The sequence below is a fragment of the Coccomyxa subellipsoidea genome, assembly GCF_000258705.1.
Source record: "Coccomyxa subellipsoidea C-169, whole genome shotgun sequence".
Taxonomy (NCBI): Eukaryota; Viridiplantae; Chlorophyta; class Trebouxiophyceae; family Coccomyxaceae; genus Coccomyxa; species Coccomyxa subellipsoidea.
The window spans coordinates 1981493-2001457 of NW_005178041.1; the positions used below are offsets into that span (position 1 = coordinate 1981493).

The 19965-nt window shown below is 55.1% G+C and overlaps 4 protein-coding genes across 4 annotated transcripts; 2 read left to right on the forward strand and 2 right to left on the reverse strand.

Annotated features, from left to right (window-relative positions):
* Positions 1–339: 339 nt before the first annotated feature.
* On the forward strand, positions 340–2468 carry COCSUDRAFT_39671 (kinase-like protein; the record flags this gene model as incomplete). Its single annotated transcript, XM_005651119.1, has 7 exons — positions 340–450; positions 625–942; positions 1056–1121; positions 1255–1509; positions 1658–1850; positions 2068–2230; positions 2378–2468. The coding sequence occupies 7 exons, from the start codon at positions 340–342 to the stop codon at positions 2466–2468; spliced, it is 1197 nt and encodes a 398-aa protein (XP_005651176.1).
* Positions 2469–2909: 441 nt separating this feature from the next.
* COCSUDRAFT_12396 (non-discriminatory gln-glu-trna synthetase) lies at positions 2910–5753 on the reverse strand (the record flags this gene model as incomplete). Its single annotated transcript, XM_005651120.1, has 10 exons — positions 2910–3038; positions 3268–3435; positions 3624–3839; positions 3960–4091; positions 4209–4403; positions 4546–4575; positions 4728–4925; positions 5024–5253; positions 5371–5462; positions 5599–5753. The coding sequence occupies 10 exons, from the start codon at positions 5751–5753 to the stop codon at positions 2910–2912; spliced, it is 1545 nt and encodes a 514-aa protein (XP_005651177.1).
* An 840-nt stretch (positions 5754–6593) lies between these two features.
* COCSUDRAFT_59154 (hypothetical protein) lies at positions 6594–9341 on the reverse strand (the record flags this gene model as incomplete). Its single annotated transcript, XM_005651121.1, has 7 exons — positions 6594–6890; positions 7093–7155; positions 7274–7366; positions 7729–7855; positions 7879–8579; positions 8883–9041; positions 9330–9341. 7 exons carry the CDS (start codon positions 9339–9341, stop codon positions 6594–6596), a joined length of 1452 nt encoding a protein of 483 aa, XP_005651178.1.
* Positions 9342–10174: 833 nt separating this feature from the next.
* On the forward strand, positions 10175–19596 carry COCSUDRAFT_52408 (clathrin heavy chain; the record flags this gene model as incomplete). The annotated part of the gene is made up of 23 exons (XM_005651122.1): positions 10175–10216; positions 10438–10809; positions 10951–11081; positions 11203–11299; positions 11389–11497; positions 11605–11845; positions 11975–12182; positions 12389–12583; positions 12696–12850; positions 13000–13234; positions 13452–13706; positions 13879–14189; positions 14479–14707; positions 15030–15404; positions 15612–15794; positions 15973–16173; positions 16418–16618; positions 16914–17174; positions 17387–17582; positions 17763–18073; positions 18457–18789; positions 19008–19154; positions 19282–19596. The coding sequence occupies 23 exons, from the start codon at positions 10175–10177 to the stop codon at positions 19594–19596; spliced, it is 5103 nt and encodes a 1700-aa protein (XP_005651179.1).
* Between the last annotated feature and the right edge of the window lie 369 nt (positions 19597–19965).

Sequence of the window (19965 nt, forward strand, 5' to 3'; positions counted from 1 at the left end):
TTGGTGTCGTTGGGAGGCAGTGATAGCGTTTTGAGACCCAATATTCCCCAGTAGGAAAGTAGCACCCCACATCTTGTACTACAGATTTTCGGAGGGTCCTCTGCGAAGAAGCCCAGGACAAAGGGGCCCTTCGTCGCCGTGCGAATGAATGCAACGCAGGAGATACTCAGGTCGATCATGTTCAGTACACTTTCTCACTCCAGAGGAGAGGACCTGTTTGAGGAAGTTTGCCTATCACACCGCTCTGATTTGCCTTCAGAGCTTATGCTCAGCGCATCCAGCAGCCTGCAGCTGTCAGAATTCTCCAGCAGTGACGAGGATGAGAGCGAGCATTGTCACATGCGAGCTCTCTCGGGAGCATCACCTTTGCAGCTTAAGGAGCTGCTCGGAAGAGGGTCCTGCGGGAGCGTATACAAAGCAGTGTGGAAGGGCGTGCCAGTGGCTGTCAAGGTATCAGCTTCCTCATACTCCAGCATTGGCATGACTGTGATGGCCTCCAGCATGACATGCATGCAGCCATACCCACGGCAGGTGTTTTGATCACAGCCAGTCATGCATGCTTTGGTGGGATTGAAGCTGTTCACAAGACAGGACTAAGCTGGGAAGGTATTGTGGCTGCAACAGGTCATTGAGCATGATGATGAGGAGCTGTCGAGCCCCGGCCTGTCGCCGCTGTCGTCCTGCGCTGGGCTGCATGCTTTCAGCACTGACGTCGGCCTCTCTGCTGGCCTGGCGACCAATGCCCTTTCGACAAGGGCCATAGAGGAGGAGCTGGAGCGGGGTGCACAGCTGAACACCAGGAACCTGCTTGCGGCCGGCAGAGCAGCGACAGAGCAGTGTGGCGGCCGCACAATGACCAGCAGCATGGCCACCACCAGGGGGAGCCAGGCTCTGCTCGAGGCTGCCATGAGCAGCGCCATCTGCCATCCCAACATCGTGCAGGTGGGCTGCTGCAGCACGCCCTGAACAGCGCATTCCACTGTAAGAAATTGAATGTACACTCTTCAATGTCTGCAAAGATGGAGATGGCTGATGCTGGTGTGGTGCTGGTGCAGACCTTTGACTACCAGATTCTGGATCCGTCATCCTCCGCTGGCTTCTTCGGAGCGCAGGGCTGCAGGGTCAGTCTCGGCTTTCTCTTCCAACTATTGCATGGCAAAAATGTTGCCATATCCTCATACTTCAATTCGATATCATCATGCTGGCATCAATACTGTTCAAGACATTGGGTGATGTGCCGTGTGTGTGCCACAGCCAAACCTGAATGGCCTGAGCGGCGCACTGCAGGAGACGCGGATAATCATGGAGTTTTGTGATGGGGGGACTCTGGAGGATGCCATGCACAGTGGCAGGTTCCATGGGACGGATGCCCAAGGCCGGGCAGTGGCAGACATGGAGAGGGTCTGCCTGACACTGCTGGACATTGTCAAGGCGATGGAGTACCTGCACCTCATGCGCATCTTCCTCAAGGATCTCAAACCCAAGAACGTGCTCCTGGCCTCATCAAAGGTGCGCTCACTCTCTCTCTCTCAAATTTGGCAGGAGGGCTGTGGTACCTAACATACTCTCGCTTCCAGCAGAGGACCTTCCTCCTCACTGAACTGGCAAAGCCGAGACAGTGTTTCTGCCACAACGAATGATAATTTGCCAAACACAGGTGGACAAGCGTGGCTTCATCGCCAAGGTGTCTGACTTTGGGTTGAGCCAGCTCCAGCCAGACAAGTCCCCCTGCAACGAGACCACCTCGACTGGGGTGGAAGCTGCAGGCACTGTCACGCACATGGCTCCAGAGATGATCGCGCACGGTGTCGGCTCCTGCGCATCAGATGTGTACTCTTTTGCAATCCTTGGTGAGGCGCTTTCTCATGCCTCTCAGAAATTGAATTGGGGTTTTCACGTTTGCTAGAGCACTTCCTGGTCTGATACCAGGATGCATGTAAGACCGAATTGATGTAGTGCAGCAATTGTTCTGTGAACGTCACCTCCTGTATTGGCCCAACACCACCACACTGAGCCACCTTTCTGCAAACTTCTGTTGCATGATTGGTTGATTGGGGTCTCTTGCAGCATGGGAGCTTTATGCTGGGAGAGGCGCGCATTCAAGTCTGAGCAAAGTCCAGATCATGTTTGGCGTCGCATCTCAGGACATGCGGCCAGAGTTCCCTCAGCCTACCCCAGCATGGTACAGAGACCTGGTGTCCACTTGCTGGTCAAGAGATCCTCGAGCAAGGTGATCACTGTCACGAATACTTGCCAGCACAATACACATTTCATCGGATTTTGCTCTCCTTGCTTCATAACATCATATAACATTGAAATATATTGGCAATAGTGTTTACCAAGGGTTCCTGCCATTGAGAATTGCTGTGATGCGCAGGCCCACTTTCGCGGAGATCAAGGCTATCCTTCTGAGAGAGATTGCAGGGGTGGACAAGCTACAGAGAGACACATGTGCACAAGCACCATAGCAGTGGCAGTGCAGCATGTACATGTGCATGTGCATTGCCGCCATCAGATTTGGCAGGATTGGCTTTCCTGTAGAGAAGCTGAGTTTGTGGTTCAATCAGATGTACTTCTTGGAACGTTATGGACAGCAGATTTGGAGAGCACAGGGCCTGTTCAAATTTTTCATGTATCATAACACTTAAGTTCTCCCGCCCACATGCGCTCTTAGACATATTTGGTATGTACATACCCTGAATATTCGTGGAGGTTATTCAATGTGCTGAACTGATGCTCCATTGCTATCAGCCAGCTCCAGAATGCTGGCAGTGGTCCGCACGCTGTAAATTGGCGTGCAAGTGTATAATCACATGCTTTGCCACTCAGAGAGAGTTACCCAGATTGGTTTGGCTGGAATAAAAAGCATTAGGATACGTAGCATTCATTATGGTCTCCACACTTAACGCTCAAGACTGCTTTGCAAGCCAACCACGAAGAGCCTCTACGCGCTGCGAGAGGGGCACATATGCTCCTGCTTCCTTCACGTCCCCATCCTCAAGTGTCAGCAGCCCGAGCACTTCCCCAACATCTGGCCCCTGCAACCAACACCCCATGTCCCCTGAGTCCATACCTCACAAGGCACCGCAACAATGACGCCGCAGATGCAGTGCTGTGCAGCGCTACGTTCAGGTGAAGCAGTGCAATCAGTCACAAGAGAAGTGCAACCAGCAAATTACTAATTTCCTGCTTTCACTGGTCACTGGTGGCCTGGGACAAAAAGCCACAGGAACACGAATGAAAACCTTTTGTGAGACAGATGCGCACGTGTGATGTGCCGGTGAGTGCGACTCGGAGGGGCATGAAGAGCCGCTTGCCCTTGCGCTTCTGAGCCTTGCCCAACGCCTTCATCCACCCCTTGTACGCATCAGCTCCCTCTGCCAGCGCAGCCGGCAGCTCCCCGCTGTCAAACGCCGCCACCACTGCATTTGCCACCTGCGCCATAGCACAACATGCCACTGAGCCAACACTACAATCCATGACCCACTTGCAGCACATGCTGCCATGGACAGTTCATTCCAATCCCCTGATTTGCACTCATAAGAAGAGCCATCAATGATGGCAAAATGCTGGAAAGCAGATGAGCGTGATTAGAAGAGAGTCATTTTGTGTCATGGCCCCACCTCTGCAAAGTTGTCTTCCAGCACAGCGGCCACCTTCTCATCATTGGCAATGCTGGCTTCAAGGGGGTAGTCCAGAAGTTCCCTCAGCTGTGTGTCAGCATCCACAATGAGCTCCAGGGAGTTCTTCAAGATGCTCACAGCCCGGTGCACAAACGCTGAGTCAGACTTGGCCAACAGGCCAGATTCCGTCCACAGGGAGCTTGCAATGGATATTACCTGCAGTGCAGATGGTGCTCAGAACGACAGAAGTTGCAGTGCAAATAGCTGCATGGGAACACAGGCTTGCAGCTTTCAGGAAGGAAAGTACAGGCAACCATAATCAGAGGGATGGTTTACCTCCTCATCAGGGAGAGCACGTAGATACTGCCCGTTCATCCAGGACAGCTTGGTCTTGTCAAATACGGCTGCGCTCTTTGTTATCCTCTCCAAGGAAAACTTCTGCTGAAGCTCCTCTGCGCTGAACAGTTCCTGCAAGGCAATGCACCCTGCCTTCGGTTTGCTGCTGATGCAGAATTCAGTCGACACACCCAAGGGTGGGGCCCTCAGACACACATGACTGGGCCAGCTAAAGAGGATATATCTTACTTGCTCCGTGCCATCATTCCAGCCCAGCAGACTGAGGTAGTTGACCATAGCCTCTGGCAGGAATCCCTGCTCCCTGAACTCTCCCACTGATGTGGCGCCATGTCTCTTTGAGAGCTTGGACTTGTCAGGCGCCAAAATGAGTGACACGTGCCCGAATGTGGGGATGCTGAAGCCAAGTGCCTCGTATATGAGCACCTGAAGAAAATCAAGATGCTTCAGAAATGATGCAGCAGTTCTCTACACATTATCCTTGATTCCGTCAAGACATTCAGGTGATGTGCAATGGAGGAAACCTTTCGCAAAACCCAAAGAATGAAACTGAAGCTGGCTATCCCACCTGTCTGAGGGTGTTTGGCAGATGCTCCTCCTGCACATTCTCACCAAATGAGTCCAGGAATCAAAGAAGCACGTAGCATGCTGTTGATCAAATTTTCTCACAGCAGAGGATTTGCTCGACCAATTGCATGATCTTAGCACGTTTCCAAAACAAGCAAGAGCATGTTGAGAGGAGATGCGCACTGCACGGATGACATGTGTGATGCGCATGAGGGCGTCGTCCACAGCTACGCAGAAGTTGTACACCGGCAGGCCGTTGCTTCTCAGGATCACAAAGTCGCCCAGCGCATTCGTATTGAACCTCACATCGCCGCGTATTCTGTCAGGTATGAGGATCTCCTGATCCGAAGGCACCCTGAACCTGTAGCAGTACGGTGTCCCCTGCAACACATAAACTCTCTTCCTCAGAAACTCTGGGACATCATGGCTAAGAAACATTGTTTCAATCTGGAGGTGTCTGCAAGTCATTCTGCAGCCACCTTTGCGAGTTCCTGCTGAACTTCGTCCTGGCTGGCAGAGGCCCACTTGCCGCGGTAGATGGGCGGCAGGCTCTTGGTCTCGGCATCAGCCTTCATCTGCTGCAGCTCCTCGTCTGTGCAGAAGCAGGGGTAGGCCTTGCCCTGCTCCACCAGCGTGTCCACATACTGCTTGTACAGTGCCGTGCGCTCCGACTGCCTGTAGGGCCCATGCTCGCCCCCAATGTCTGGCCCTGCAGACAATGTTGCTTTTGAGAGGTATAGATAGACATGTGAGCTGGCTGCCTCAAGAGGGTGTTCAAGGGGCAGGAGAGGAGTAGAATAAGATACAGGCCCTAGCGAGTTCCTACCCTCGTCCCATTTGATGCCCAGCCATGCAAGGTCCCGCAGCACTGCGGCCTCTGACTCCTTTGTGGACCGAGCCTGATCCGTGTCCTCCACCCTGCAGTGACATTAGCTGTTAAGAAGGGGCATTGGAGGCATCCCCATATTTATGCAGGTGGGTTCAACAGCGTCAAGCATTCTACTGAGAAAGTGGCCAAGACAAGATCTCCAAAACGCCCAGTCAGAAGGCGCACCTGAGAACCATCTTGCCGCCCGTGTTGCAGGCGTATAAGTAGTTGAAGAGAGCTGTGCGCGCCCCTCCGACGTGCAGGTTCCCCGTGGGTGAAGGTGCAAATCGCACACGCACCTGCCCAGCAGAGTTCAGAAACAAATTCAGGGACGTTCCCATGCCAAAAGTAAAAGGGGGGTTGCATTATGAAGAGCAAGAAAACACCGATCAGCACCTCCGAGTTGGGTGCATTTGATGCAGCTTGTGGTGCAGTACTAGGCCTTTCAACCGCTGCTACTGCTGAGCATTGCAAGAAGCCCCTCCGCTGAGATGTCTTCTGCACAGCCAATCCCAATCTTTAGAATGCATAATTGCCAAAGACACCATGCCCAAAGATGACAAAGTAGCAAAGAGTCTATGCATCGTGCATCACCAAGCCGCGCAGGCAGTCCCTGGAGAGGGCACCGTTGCCTGCTCGTGATAAAAGAACATTCACGTTGCACCTCTGATGTTTCAGAAAGAGCGTCAGAGGCGTGCCCAAGGCCACTGCCGTTGACATAGAAAATGCGCCTGTGGTCATCTTAAAAATCTTCGTGTGTGTTTCTTATTGAATCATTCTCAAAGTAAGAGCGGCATCCAGAATTACAGATGCCCAAACACTTAATTGATAATTGTTGTGTTCTTGTGCAAATTAATTTGACTTTCCAGCCTGACCTGCATTGATCCGATAAGGTGGGTCCACGTGGATGTGGGATCTGGTGACGTGGATTAAAATTTCTTTCAGACTGAAAGCCAGCGGTGTTTTCCCAATTCCGTTCGCAAGCACAATTGTACATCTCAAGCCCAGGAAACCACAAGGGATCAATGTACGTGCACATTGTCTAACCATGCCGAGTCAGACGTTTAAATATTGCAACAATTGGGCCCCGGCCCACTTCTGTTGCCAGGCACCCAGCGAATGAGAAGCGCGCTGCTATAACACGCATTGAATAGAAGCTGGCGAAGCAGATCAGAAGTCCATCAGGTCATCTCCCAGCGCTCGCCTCCCGCGCCACCCAGGGGCCACCGCTCGCCGCCCTTCCCGGGCGTCTTTGAGCGGCTCCGCGGCTGCGACGGGGATCGGCCGCGGCGCGGCGGTGTCAGCGATCGCCGCCGCCGGGGGGACCTCGAGCGGCCCCGGGAATGGGATCGCCGCACGCGCAAGGGGCTGCGCGAGCGCCTCTTGCCGGCCAGGGGAGACCGCAGCCGCGATCGGGACCGCGAGCGCCTCTCTAGCCGCGCCCGCCTCATCCGCTCCGTCGTCTCCTCGATGATGTCCTTGCGCGCACAGCAAAGATGTCAAAACAAAGATCGTTTTGCTGTGTCCAGCATCGCCAATGCTGCTTGTACGCGCAAGGCATACCCTCGATACTATTTGTGTTTGTTGTGGCTAATGCCACTTTTGCATACAGTACTCTGAAGGGGTTTGGCTGTTCTTGATGCAAGAATTGGCAGAGATTCAGTGAATTGTAATCCTCACCCTGTATCGAGCAGACCCGGCCACCATTGTAGTGCTGCCCCGCGTCGCCAGATCAACGTAGCCCTGCGCTTGCACAGTCCCATGCTATAGAAACAATAGGCAGCGCAAGCCTTCCGGCAATGAAAGCTGTCTGAGCAGAGCACGAGGTTGGATGATTTATGAAGCTGGCCAATTTACTCACCTCGTCCTCCAGTTTCTTCATGAAGGTCAAGAACGTGGTATTGAGACTCCGGATGTTCCAGGTGCGGTCCTCCTTGCGCATGATGTCATTGATCTGTGGCATGCAATTTTTGTTCAGGCCATGTCATTGTCAGTGGCAGCAGGTTTCGATGCTCATCTGTGCGAATGCAATAAGTGACCTCACCAGGCTGATGTTGAAGGGTATCAAGTGGTGCTCCAGGCATTTCCGCAGGCTAGTTTTGAACAGCTCCATGCTGTACGAGTCAATCTTGTCAAGCTTGGGGGATCTCCGCGCCCTGGTCCGACTGCGGCTCCTGCGCAAGAAAATAATCCTGGCCTCAATTGCTAGTGTCCAGCTCAACCATATTTGTCATACTATAGCTGTCCACCGGATCCCAATGTTGACCCTCTGTCCCACCACAGTCTTGCAACAGCAAGAATGAAAAGCAAACTTACCTGCTGATGCTCCGCCTGCGGCTGCCTGACCTGCGCCTCCTCAGGGGTGGGGAGTCGCTCCTGCCCCTCCTTCTCTGAGGGCTGCCGGAAGGGGACATGCTGGGCAATTTTCTCCTCCTGACCCGCCCTGTGGCAGCGCTTGACACTGACCGGCTAGACGCGCTCCTCCTCCTGCATACTGTGGAGCTGCCTGAGGGCGACTGGCTGCGTTTGCTCAAGTCTGGACTGCCGCTCGCAGCAGCCACATTTCTGATATGCCCGTTCTCCTGCTCACGCTTCTCTGCACTACCATCCTGCTTGCCTTCAGCCCCCTTCTTCTCGCCGTTCGGCAGCGCCCCTGATGCATTGACAGCAGTGGTGGGAGTGTCTGGTGATGCCACTCCGTTGTCCTCATGTGAGGCGCCATTCTGCTGCTCAGGAGCTCCTAACGGTGTGCCGCCGTCACCTGCCGGCTTTTCCTTCTCTGCTGGGGTCTTCTTCCCCGAAGCAGAGCCCTTGCCCTGATCTGAGGTCAGTTTCTCCCCCTTTGGCGGATCTTTGCTGGCCTTCTTCGCAGACGCCTTGCCGGTAGACTCCTTTGCTTTCGCCTTCTGCGGCGCCGGGCTCTTTCTGCGCTTGCGATTGGCTGATCTGCTGCGGCTGCGTGTCTTCCTGCGCCTGCGATCCCGAGACCTGCGCAGGACACTTCCTGACCTCAGCGCCCTTCCGTGGCGCAGGTAGAAATCAAAGTGTGCAGGAAAATATAGGACAGGAGTCTGAGTGTGCTTATGTCGGCGCACCTTGATCTGGATTGGCGGCGGGATCGTTTGGCCGAGCGCACTGGAGAAGGTGAATGTCTTCGTGGCGTCCGCCTGCAACCATGCAAGCACAACCATGGATACACTACTCAGGGATTTGTCCTCATGGAAACACCACGACAGCATTGTGTCGCTGTGCTCATACCTGCTCCTTGCCTCTCGTGCGGGTGAGGCGCTCCGCTTCTTTTTGCGCAGCTCACTCCGACTGTCCTTCTGCTTCGTCTTCTTGTCACCATCACCTACAGACTCCACCTTGGGCTGCAGATGCAGGAACCTCTCATTGATGCCGGTGTCGTCACACAGCTAGGTCTTTTCTGTTGCAAGCAAGATGAAGAAATGACATGCATCAGTGCTTACCGAGACAGGTTCCGGCGCAGGATTTGCTCGTGCATATGTCTTTTCATATTCCTGCTGTGCTTTCCTGTACTTCTCTTCGGATTCAGAGAGGGAAGACTTTGCCAGCTCCTCCACTCCTTTGCATGTCTTTAAGTCCTTCTCACCAGCCCCAAGTTCTTCCTGCAGAACACATTATATTTGCACAACTGTCAGTCACACTGGTGGCTTCAGATGCCAGCACTCCATTGCTGTCTTTTCTGAGAACATCTGGCTAAAGACAGACTCCAATTTCAGGTCGTGAGGCACCTCAACACGGCTGAGCTCCTCAGCAAGCCTCTCAATCTCCACCTCCTTGCTCTTTAGAGAAGTGTTCAGTGCTTTGATCAAGTGCGCAAGTATGTCAACGTCAACCTGGACAGCTGCCTTGTCCTCTGTTGCGGAACAAACTAATGCGGTCAGCGATCATACAGGAGGAGACATCTATCCATTGGAATATGCAAGGATTCAAATAATGCCTTCGTAGATCACTACACAATTACCTGACAGACTCTCATGCAGAAGTTTACTAGCCTCCAAACGGCCCAGAGCAGCTGTCACTTTCCTCTGCGCGCTCTTAGTGACCTCTTGAGCCTTCTGCACCGCAGATTTACATGAAGAACGAAGCTTGTCTGTGCGCACGACTTCTGCTTGGAGTGCAGCTGGCGGTAAGAACTTTGGGGCCCTCGAGCTCATCACTTATACCAGTCCAGATCTTTGGAGCTTTTCAAGATATTGACGTCATGCTATGGTGAATGTCTCTGATGAACTAGAACGGACATAACTTCGAGTTCGCAACGAATATTGCAGGAAAGACCAGATCATGCAGGTCTCGATGCGATCAGAAGCGTGTGTGAGTGCTCTGGAGCACAGCAAGAATTTCGAATGCAGACAAGTTACATGACGGTTTCAAGGATACCCTTGGCATAATACGGGTTAAAAAATTGTTCGTATAGTAGAAGTGCGTTCCTGATGCCGATCGAAAGCGTTGCATGCACAAGGACAGCCATCAGGGCCGGGGGACCCGGCAACGTTAACGGCGGACCGCATTCCTACAACGAGAGGGGGATCCCGTTCAGACTTTGACTAAGGAATTGGACTATAAACCCGTGTGCAGAGATCAATGCACTGCACAAATAAGTGACAATTAGAAGTACGAGTTAAGGCAGGACCCCTGTGAGAAACCTTCGCCGTGAACCTGAGGAGAAGGAGAAGTCTGGGCTATTGTACCTTGCAGGCAAGACTAAAGGTTGGGCCAGCTCCCAGAAAGGCCCAAGATGGCTGCAGCAGCGCCAATAACCTTGAAGGAGGCCTTGCTGGTAAGGCACATCAGGACACGCCTGGCTATAGCTGTTTGTGCACTTGATTGGGTTTTCAGGAAGCTTCTTGGACTCCATCTTACAGTGCCCGTCAAAAATTTTGCAGCAATGTCCCTCGTGTCAGGGCGCAAGTGTTTTGGTTGGTGGGCATGATCGTGTGTCACTTCTGTAGGGACCAGAATTGACATGCAGTACTGAGAAGGGGTTGTTTGTTCGTGCAGTTGCCCAATCTTGGGATCAACCAGCAGTTTATCTCTTTCACCAATGTCACCATGGAGAGTGATAAATTCATATGCATACGGGAGACGGGGGCATCTAATTCAGTCGTCATCGTGGACCTAGCTGCACCTCTGACGCCGTTGAAACGGCCCATCACTGCAGACTCGGCGTTGATGAACCCGGCCTCCAAGGTCATCGCATTGAAGGCGACCGTAGCAGGATCGACGGGGGACAGTCTGCAGATCTTCAATCTGGAGATGAAGTCGAAGATGAAGAGCTTCCAGATTGCACAGCCAGTGGTCTTCTGGAAGTGGATTACACCTTCAAAGCTGGGCCTGGTGACTGCAACCACCGTCTATCATTGGGACATGAATGTAAGTTTTCGATCCTCTTTTTCACTTTGACTTTGATCCCTTCCTGCAATTCAGCGTTGAACATGCATGCACTGAATATGACTTGATCTGTTGATGCTTGACTGCACAATATTCTCACCCTGAGTTGCATCCTGCATGCAGGGTCCTTCGGATCCCGAGAAAGTTTTTGACAGGACGGCTAACCTTGAGAACACCCAGATCATCAACTACAGGGTCGACGCACAGGAGAAGTGGTGTGTGCTGATTGGCATTGCACCCGGCGCTCCCGAGAGGTATGTAGACATCCCAGCTATGATGCGATGAAGGGAAGCTATTTTTGCAGCGCTCAATGTGTTGTTGCCCAAGGGGCGCTGTCGAGGGTATGAGACATTGTGCTCCTTGCCATCCATGCAGGCCACAGCTGGTGAAGGGCTTCATGCAGCTTTTCTCAGTGGACCAGAAGCGCAGCCAGGCACTGGAGGCGCATGCAGCTGCATTTTCGACCCTGAAGGTGTGCATGCCTGCGCAAACATCCAGCATGCTCACCAATGCTCACCCCTAGTGACTGCGACGCTGATGATCTGTGCTTTGCCCTTGCAGGCCCCTGGCTCTCAGACACCGAGCACTGTGATCAGCTTTGCCCAGAAGACCTTCGCGAATGGCGTCCTGACGTCAAAGCTGCACGTCATCGAGCTGGGAGCAGCTCCTGGTGAGCTTGAAATGCTACTGTGAAAAGCCTACTATGCACGCACATGATGCATGCATGCGCTGGGCCAGAAGCCTCTCAGGGCTGACAAAGGATTTGTGTGTTGACAGGCACTGCTCCGCTGAAGAAGCAGGCCGAGCTGTTCTTCCCGCCGGAGTTTGCGGACGACTTCCCCGTGGCCATGCAGATCAGCGAGAAGTATGGGCTGGTGTATGTGATCACCAAGCTGGGCCTGCTGTTTGTGTACGACCTGCAGACGGCCACCGCCGTGTACAGGAACCGCATCTCTCCTGACCCCATCTTCCTGACGGCTTCCTCAGCCTCCACCGGCGGTTTCTACGCCATCAACAGGTACACCCTCTATTCAATTTCTGTTGCCATGGCGACATTACATGCAAACCTCTCTCAAGCACCTACTTGCATGCGGAAGATTTCTTGCTCTTGGCCTTCCTGATGACGAGGCATGTTTGATCCGTGCAGGAGAGGGCAGGTCCTGCTGGCGACCGTGAATGAGCAGACCATGGTGCCCTTTGTGAGCCAGCAACTGAACAACCTGGAGCTGGCGCTGTCGCTGGCCAAGCGCGGCAACCTGCCGGGGGCGGAGGCGCTGGTGGGGCAGAACTTCGAGCGGCTCTTTGCCAACGGGCAATTCAAGGAGGCTGCTGAAGCCGCTGCAGAGTCACCTCAGGCAGGCCCCTGAACATGTCGAAACTTGTCAGATAGATACTATCCAATGCATGCAGATAATTGCAAACAGGCAAAGGCCGGATGCACTTGGCAGGCAGATGTGTCAGGGCAGCGATCACACACAACACTGGAGACAGGGATCTGTCCCAAACAGCAACATTGAATTTGTTGAAACTATTTTCAGTGCCTTTTGCTGCCTGTGCGCAGGGCGTGCTGCGCACAAAGGAGACCATCGACCGCTTCAAGTCGGTGGCGCCGACGCCGGGGCAGACTTCGCCGCTGCTGGTGTACTTTGGCACGCTGCTGACGCGCGGCAAGCTGAACGTGTTTGAGAGCGCGGAGCTGGCGCAGCTTGTGCTCTCGCAGAACAAGAAGCACCTCCTGGACAACTGGCTCAAGGAGGTGCGCCCCTTGTCCATGCAAGAGGATCTTTCAAAAGGCATGCTCCTTTGACTGGCATTGGCATTTGAAGGAAAATAGATCTCGCAGTGAAGACCCCGGTGCTTGCGTGTAGGACAAGCTGGAGCCCAGCGAGCAGTTGGGTGATCTGCTGCGGAGGGCCGGCGACAACGATGCAGCTCTGGCCGTGTACCAGAAAGCAAACGTGCCTGGCAAGGTCATCGAGGGGCTTGCTGCCAAGGGTGACTTCGAGGCGTTGTCAAAGTTCAGGTGCGGTGCTGCCTAAAAAGTGTGCCTCACATGTGACCTCCTTGCTACCACCCATCGTTCCTCTTATCTTCATTCCAGCTATTACGTGCCTTAAATTTGTTGGAGATCCTGGGAAGTCAGCAGTGACAAGTAAGCTTGGCATGGTACAGCGCTGCGCAAGGCTACAAGCCGGACTACCTGTACTTGCTGCAGCGGCTGTGCATGGACAGCCCAGAGGGCGCGGTCAACCTGGCCAAGACGGTAGCCAAGCAGCCGGGTCCGCCCATCGATCTCAACACCATGGCAGATCTGTTCCTGCAGCGCAACATGGTCCGCGAGGCCACCGCCTTCCTGCTGGACGTCCTGCAGGACAACCTGCCCGAGCATGACAAGCTGCAGACAAAGGTCGGCCCCCCTTTGGCATGGATGCTTCTTGTGAAGTTTAGACCTTTTATAAGCTGGGTACCTTGCATGCAAAATGGTCACATCCTGCCATTTGAACGAGTTCATTTACGCTAAAACACAGTGGCTACATGCTTTGTGCATGCGGACAACTGTGGCCCTTTTGAGGAATACATACATAATGCAGTGGGAGCTGACTCTGCAAATATCAATGCTGCAGCTGCTGGAGATCAATCTGATCCAGACGCCGCAAGTGGCGGACGCGATTCTGGCGAACGGGGTGCTGACGCACTACGACCGCCCGCGCATTGCGCAGCTGTGCGAGAAGGCTGGCCTGTACATGCGCGCGCTGCAGCACTACACCGACCTCACCGATATCAAGCGCGTCATCGTCAACACCCACGCCATCGACCCCCAGCAGCTCGTTGAGTTCTTCGGCTCCCTCAGCGCCGAGTGGGCCCTCGACTGCCTCAAGGTGGGTGTCTGCCTCCTTTTCCATGTTGATTTGTTTTGTGCATGCTTGCAAGAACCACAGAACCTGGGCTCCCATTTCTGGTCTTGACATGCACAGGACATCCTACTAGGAATTATCTCATGTTGCTGCAGCACTACAGTATCTAAATACGTAAATGCCTGGTGCTGCTCAGGTCCTGCTGGAGACGAACACGGCGGGCAATCTGCAGCTGGTGGTGCAAGTGGCCAAGGAGTACACGGAGCAGCTGGGGGCTGGCAAGATCATGGAGCTGCTGGAGAGCCACAAGAGCTACCACGGGCTGTACTACTACCTGGGCGGCCACATCGCGTTCAGCGAGGACCCCGAGGTGCACTACAAGTACATCGAGGCCGCCGCCAAGACGGGGCAGCTGAAGGAGGTGGAGCGCGTCACGCGCGAGTCCGCGCACTACCCGCCCGAGCGCGTCAAGCAGTTCCTCATGGAGGCCAAGCTGCCAGACGCCAGGTGCGCGCTCAATTACTCCATCGCTACTGTGCAGATGGGCATGGGCTGCAAGTGCGTTCTGCAAGTAGAACCTGCTGCGCCTGAGCTCTTCTGTATGCACCAGCAACGGCAAAACATATGAACATTGTTTTGGGGCATCAGAGCAGGGCACACTCAAGCGCTGTCTTGATGCGTTGCACCTGAGTGGTAGTGTGAAACATTCCGTCATGTCTCACACTGGTCTCATGGGCTCAGAACGCAGACCTGTGGTATTTCTTCAAGCACTGAGGCGCAAGGCTGTGGCGCGCAGGCCGCTGATCAACGTGTGCGACCGCTTTGACATGGTGACGGACCTGACGCACTACCTGTACTCCAACAACATGCTGCGGTACATCGAGGGGTATGTGCAGAAGGTCAACCCGGCCAAGGCGCCCCAGGTGGTGGGCGGCCTCCTGGACGCCGAGGCCCCCGACGAGTTTGTCAACAACCTCATCCTCTCCGTTCGCTCCCTCATCCCCGTGGAGCAGCTCTGCGCAGAGGTGCCGCCCCCTCACCATTCCGTGTCTCCCGCAAACCCACATGCATGCAAGTTTTTTAGCCATCATATTTGCATTTGCTCAGAAGAAATGGGACTGTTTGGGCACAGTAAATCGGGGATCCAAGAGGCACAACAGTGCGTACAGAATGCAATGCATATGGGTAGAGTAGCCTGGCAGCTGATTAAGATCAGTCCAACTGAGCTATCATATCAAATCAATGGCGTACTATGTTATAATCAACGCAATTGATGAGAAGGTCCTGTGACAATGAGGTGCAGGTCCTGCACGTCCTCACAACTGATGCATGTGCATGCGCGCGCAGGTGGAGAAGCGCAACCGGCTGAAGCTGCTGAACCCCTTCCTAGAGCACCTGGTGTCGGAGGGTTCCACGGACCCGGCGGTGCACAACGCGCTGGGCAAGATCATCGTGGACAGCAACAACAACCCCGAGCACTTCTTGACCACCAACCCCTACTACGACTCCGCCGTGGTCGGTAAGTACTGCGAGAAGCGCGACCCCAACCTGGCCTGCGTTGCCTACAAGCGCGGCTCCTGCGACGACGCGCTCGTCGACTGCACCAACCGCCACTCCCTCTTCAAGGTGCAGGCGCGCTACATTGTCGAGCGCATGGACTCCGACCTCTGGACCAAGGTCCTCGATGAGGAGAACCCATTCCGCCGCCAGCTCATCGACCAGGTGGGGCTGCTGTGTCACCACTGCCTTTTCTGTCGGCCTGCAGAGGGAAGAGCGCTTGGCAGCTCTGACTTGTCACGCTTGTGATCACTGCAATATGGTGGTAAATGCCTGTGCCTGGATGCCCTCGCATGTTGTGAGGATCATGCTTCAAACAACCCACATGGAGCATTTAGGATGACTGATGGTTTTGATGGCTGGCCATGACAGGTGGTGTCCACGGCGCTGCCGGAGTCCAAGAACCCGGAGCAGGTGTCCGTGGCGGTGAAGAGCTTCATGCAGGCTGGCCTCCAGGCCGAGCTGATCGAGCTGCTGGAGAAGATCGTGCTGCAGAACTCCTCCTTCTCCAACAACCACAACCTGCAGAACCTGCTCATCATCACCGCCATCAAGGTGCCACACATCTGCTCGTTCCCCCCTTCTGATAAGTCTAACAAATTCAGCCCAGCCACCCTCCATCCTTGCTCTCAATGTGCTCTATGCTTTGCCTGGCTCGAGCAGTGGGCACCAGTGATAAGACTTTTCCGCGCAAGTGCAAGTGCTGACGAGCATGCTGTGGCTTGTGTGGCAGGCTGACAAGTCGCGCGTCAAGGATTACATCCACCGCCTGGACAACTTTGACGGCCCGGCCGTGGGTGAGATCGCGGTGGGCTACGAAATGTTTGAGGAGGCGTTTGAGATCTACAAGAAGTTTGGGCTCAAGACCCAGGCCATCAAGGTGCTCCTGGACCACCAGGAGGACCTCGATCGCGCCCTGGAATACGCCCTCAAGGTGCTTACCATCACTTACATTGACTGCTCGCCGTCTGAAAAATTCCCGTGTCGTGATTCACTTTGGAGACGGGGGGGGGGGGTGTCCCCTCAAGGGACGGACATGTGTGTGGTGTCAATAAATGTAGCAATGGAAGGGTAGACATTGAGCAACGGTGTGGGCTGGGCAATTGTGAATTTGCAGTGCAATTGTGGGGCAATTGTCAGCATGCATGCTCAGTCTGCGCGCCCATGGCACGTGCCAGGTGGACGAGGCTGGTGTCTGGACGGAGCTGGGCCACGCGCAGCTGGAGGCGGGCGCCATCAACGATGCCATCGGCTCCTACCTGCGCAGCGGCGACAGCAGCCGCTACATGGACGTCATCGCGCGCAGCCAGGAGGCCAACGCGCACGGCGACCTCGTCAAGTACCTGCTCATGGTCCGCAAGAAGGTCAAGGAGAGCAAGGTGGGGCCCCCATACCAGCTCTCACTCTGGCTGTGCAGAGCTGCAGCTCTCCATGTCCTTGTGAACCCATGGTGCATGTGTGGCTTATCAAGAGGAAGTGTCATCAGGAAGTGCCGCTGACATAAGGAGGCTCCTGAATTGCAACTGGTTGTCCATGCATTTCAGGACATCTCTGCTCAGTTTTGCATGCTCGCCACAGCCAGAATATGACCATGCCACCGGCAACTCCGTTCTGACACAAATGCCGCAACCAAACATCTGTAACTTGAAACTGTACAATGGCTGTGGCTGACAGGTGGACACAGAGCTGGTGTACGCGTACGCCAAGACGGAGGACATGGGAGCGCTGGAGGAGTTCATGTCGGGCACGCACCAGGCCAACCTGCAGTCCGTGGGCGACCGCGTCTTCGACGAGGGCATGTTCGAGGCGGCGCGGGCCATCTTTGCTCACATCCCCAACTGGGGCCGCCTCGCCTCCACACTCGTGCGCCTGCACCAGTTCCAGCAGGCTGTGGATGCCGCCAGGAAAGCCAACTCGCCCAAGACCTGGAAGGAGGTGCGCTTTTTGGTCTCTCCACCAATCCATATGCAGTGTTCACAGTGCACTTCTCCTCGTATGCACATTGCAACAAGGCCAAGATTTGGAAAGAGGTGCGATGCAATCAACGACAGTACAGTAATCCACTTAACTTGCTCTGTGTGCGTTGACAATGGCCCCACAGATATGTATCCAGGCTGACTGACTAATATTGCCAATGTGTGGTGCAGGTGTGCTATGCGTGTGTGGAGGAGGGTGAGTTCCGGCTGGCGCAGCTGTGCGGCCTGAACATCATCGTGAACGCGGATGACCTGGAGGAGGTGTCAGAGTTCTACCAGCGGAGAGGCTACTTTGAGGAGCTCATCGCCCTGCTGGAGTCCGGCATCGGCCTGGAGCGAGCCCACATGGGCATCTTCACAGAGCTGGGTGCGCCCATCTTGGTCTTTCTGTGCTCACATGTTTCACAATAAAAGCTTGCATGACTTTGCTGTCTGTAGGGGAGGCCTGCAAGCCATGTTTCAAGCACGATAGGGGCTTCATAGCTCCAGCTTTCTGCGACATCCAGGCATGCCCATTGTGTGAGATGTGTTGGTTTGGCGCACGCAGGCATCCTGTACGCCAAGTACAAGTCGGAGAAGCTGATGGAGCACCTGAAGCTGTTTGCGGCGCGCCTCAACATCCCGCGCCTCATCCGTGTGTGCGAGGAGCAGCAGCACTGGCGCGAGCTGGTCTTCCTGTACGTGGCCTACGACGAGTACGACAACGCGGCGCTGGTCATGATGGCGCACTCGCCCACCGCCTGGGAGCATGTCCAGTTCAAGGACGTCGCCGTCAAGGTGTCCAACGCGGAGGTGTACTACAAGGCCGTCTCCTTCTACCTGGAGCAGCACCCGGACCTCCTCGTCGACCTCCTCAAGGTGCGCATGCTGTTTCTGCCCATGGGCACGCCCAGCGCTGCATTTCTCAATTTCCCGGTCTTGACAAAGTGCCATGGGGCCATGCCGCCCTAAGAGCCATCATCATTAAAGTACAAGAAGCTGACCAAATAACTGCTTTTTGAGAGCCCCACTCCAAGTTGTGTATTGTCAGCTGCTTGTTCTTCAATGATACACGCAACGGTTCCCCATATCTCATAAATCGGGTTGCCAAAAATAGTCTTGGAAGTCACGTCTTTCTTGGCAATCCCTGTGCAACCCCAGAGCCTGTTGTTCGTCTGACACCCAGCGCACCATCGTGGTTGCGAGCACTGTATCTGCTGTAGGGGCCACAAAGTGAATATGTGTTGGTGCCGTGTGCGCAGGTGCTGGAGGCGCGCGTGGACCACGTGCGGGTGGTGGGCATCCTGCGCAAGGCGGACCACCTGCCGCTGATCAAGGAGTACCTGCTGGCGGTGCAGAAGGCCAACCTGGCGGCCGTCAACGAGGCCGTCAACGAGCTGCTGATTGAGGAGGAGGACTTTGGCGGCCTGCGCGACAGCATCACCACCTACGACAACTACGACCAGATCAGCCTTGCCACGCGCCTCGAGCGCCACGACCTCACCGAGTTCCGCCGCATCGCCGCCCACATCTACAAATCCAACCTGCGCTGGCGCAAGGCCGTCGCCCTCGCCAAGCAGGACAAGCTCTACAAGGCGCGCTGCCTCCCCATTGTGCTCCTGGTCTTTGACTACTTTAGAATGAGGTGCAGCACTCTGATCTTATTTGCGGTGCGCTGCTCTCGTTTACCATCCAGTGAGAGGGACTTGAGGTGCATGCTCTTCTCCTGCACCTTGCTGTCTATGGTGGGAGTGCACATGGTAGCGTTCACAAAGATACGGCCTTGCTGAGAGGTGGGGGTGTCATGATGCAGGATGCGATGGAGACGGCTGCGCAGTCCGGGGATGCGGAGATTGCGGAGGAGCTGCTCAAGTTCTTCGTGGAGCAGAAAGAGAGGGAGTGCTTTGCGGCCTGCCTCTTCACCTGCTACGACCTCATCAAGCCAGACGTGGCTCTGGAGGTGGGCACGACCCCTCTTTACTTTTACTCTCCCATAGGATCTCTCAGCATCGTAGCTCAGTGTCATCAGACCCTGGAAAATCTCCTTGTGGATGTGGGCACTGTCTGACGGGGTGTGCGGCGCGCAGGTGGCCTGGATGAACGGGCTCATGGACTTTGTGTTCCCGTACCTGATCCAGTTCCTGAAGGAGTACACGGGCAAGGTGGACCTGCTGTACACCGAGCGCAAGGAGCGCCAGTCGGCCGCGGTGGACGAGGAGTCGGCCAAGAAGCAGCAGGAGGCGCAGTCCAACGCCTACCTGCAGCTCATGCCCCTCGCGCTGCCTGCGCCCCCGGTTGCGGGGGGCCCCGGCGGCGGGGGCTTCGGCGGCGCCCCGGCCGGCTTCGGTGGCGCGCCGGCCACCTTCGGCCAGCCGCCTGCAGACTTCGGCCCGCAGTTCTAGAGGCCTGCCTTGCGGCGGGAGGAGTGAGACATTTGTTGCGTGGGGCTGCATAAGTGCGTTTTTGTGGGATGGGATGCCGCTGTGTGGGAGGATTTTAGCTGGGCGGGTATGGTGTTGTAGCAGGCAGTGCCGAGGGGTACAGGGTCGGTTACCTAGTGCTAGCAAACCTTGCGGCGCCGGCCCGCGTGCGGGTGTTCATCAGTGCTACTCAGAGTCTTGGGGATTCAGGGTCACAGGGTCACCGGGCGGCTCATTTAGACCCCATCACAGTCGCTCTGGACGCTTGTCTGGCGTGTTGCATGCTGCATGCCGATCTCATTGTGTCATTTGCAGAACGATTTTAGAGTGCATGTGGTGCCACCCAGTGGA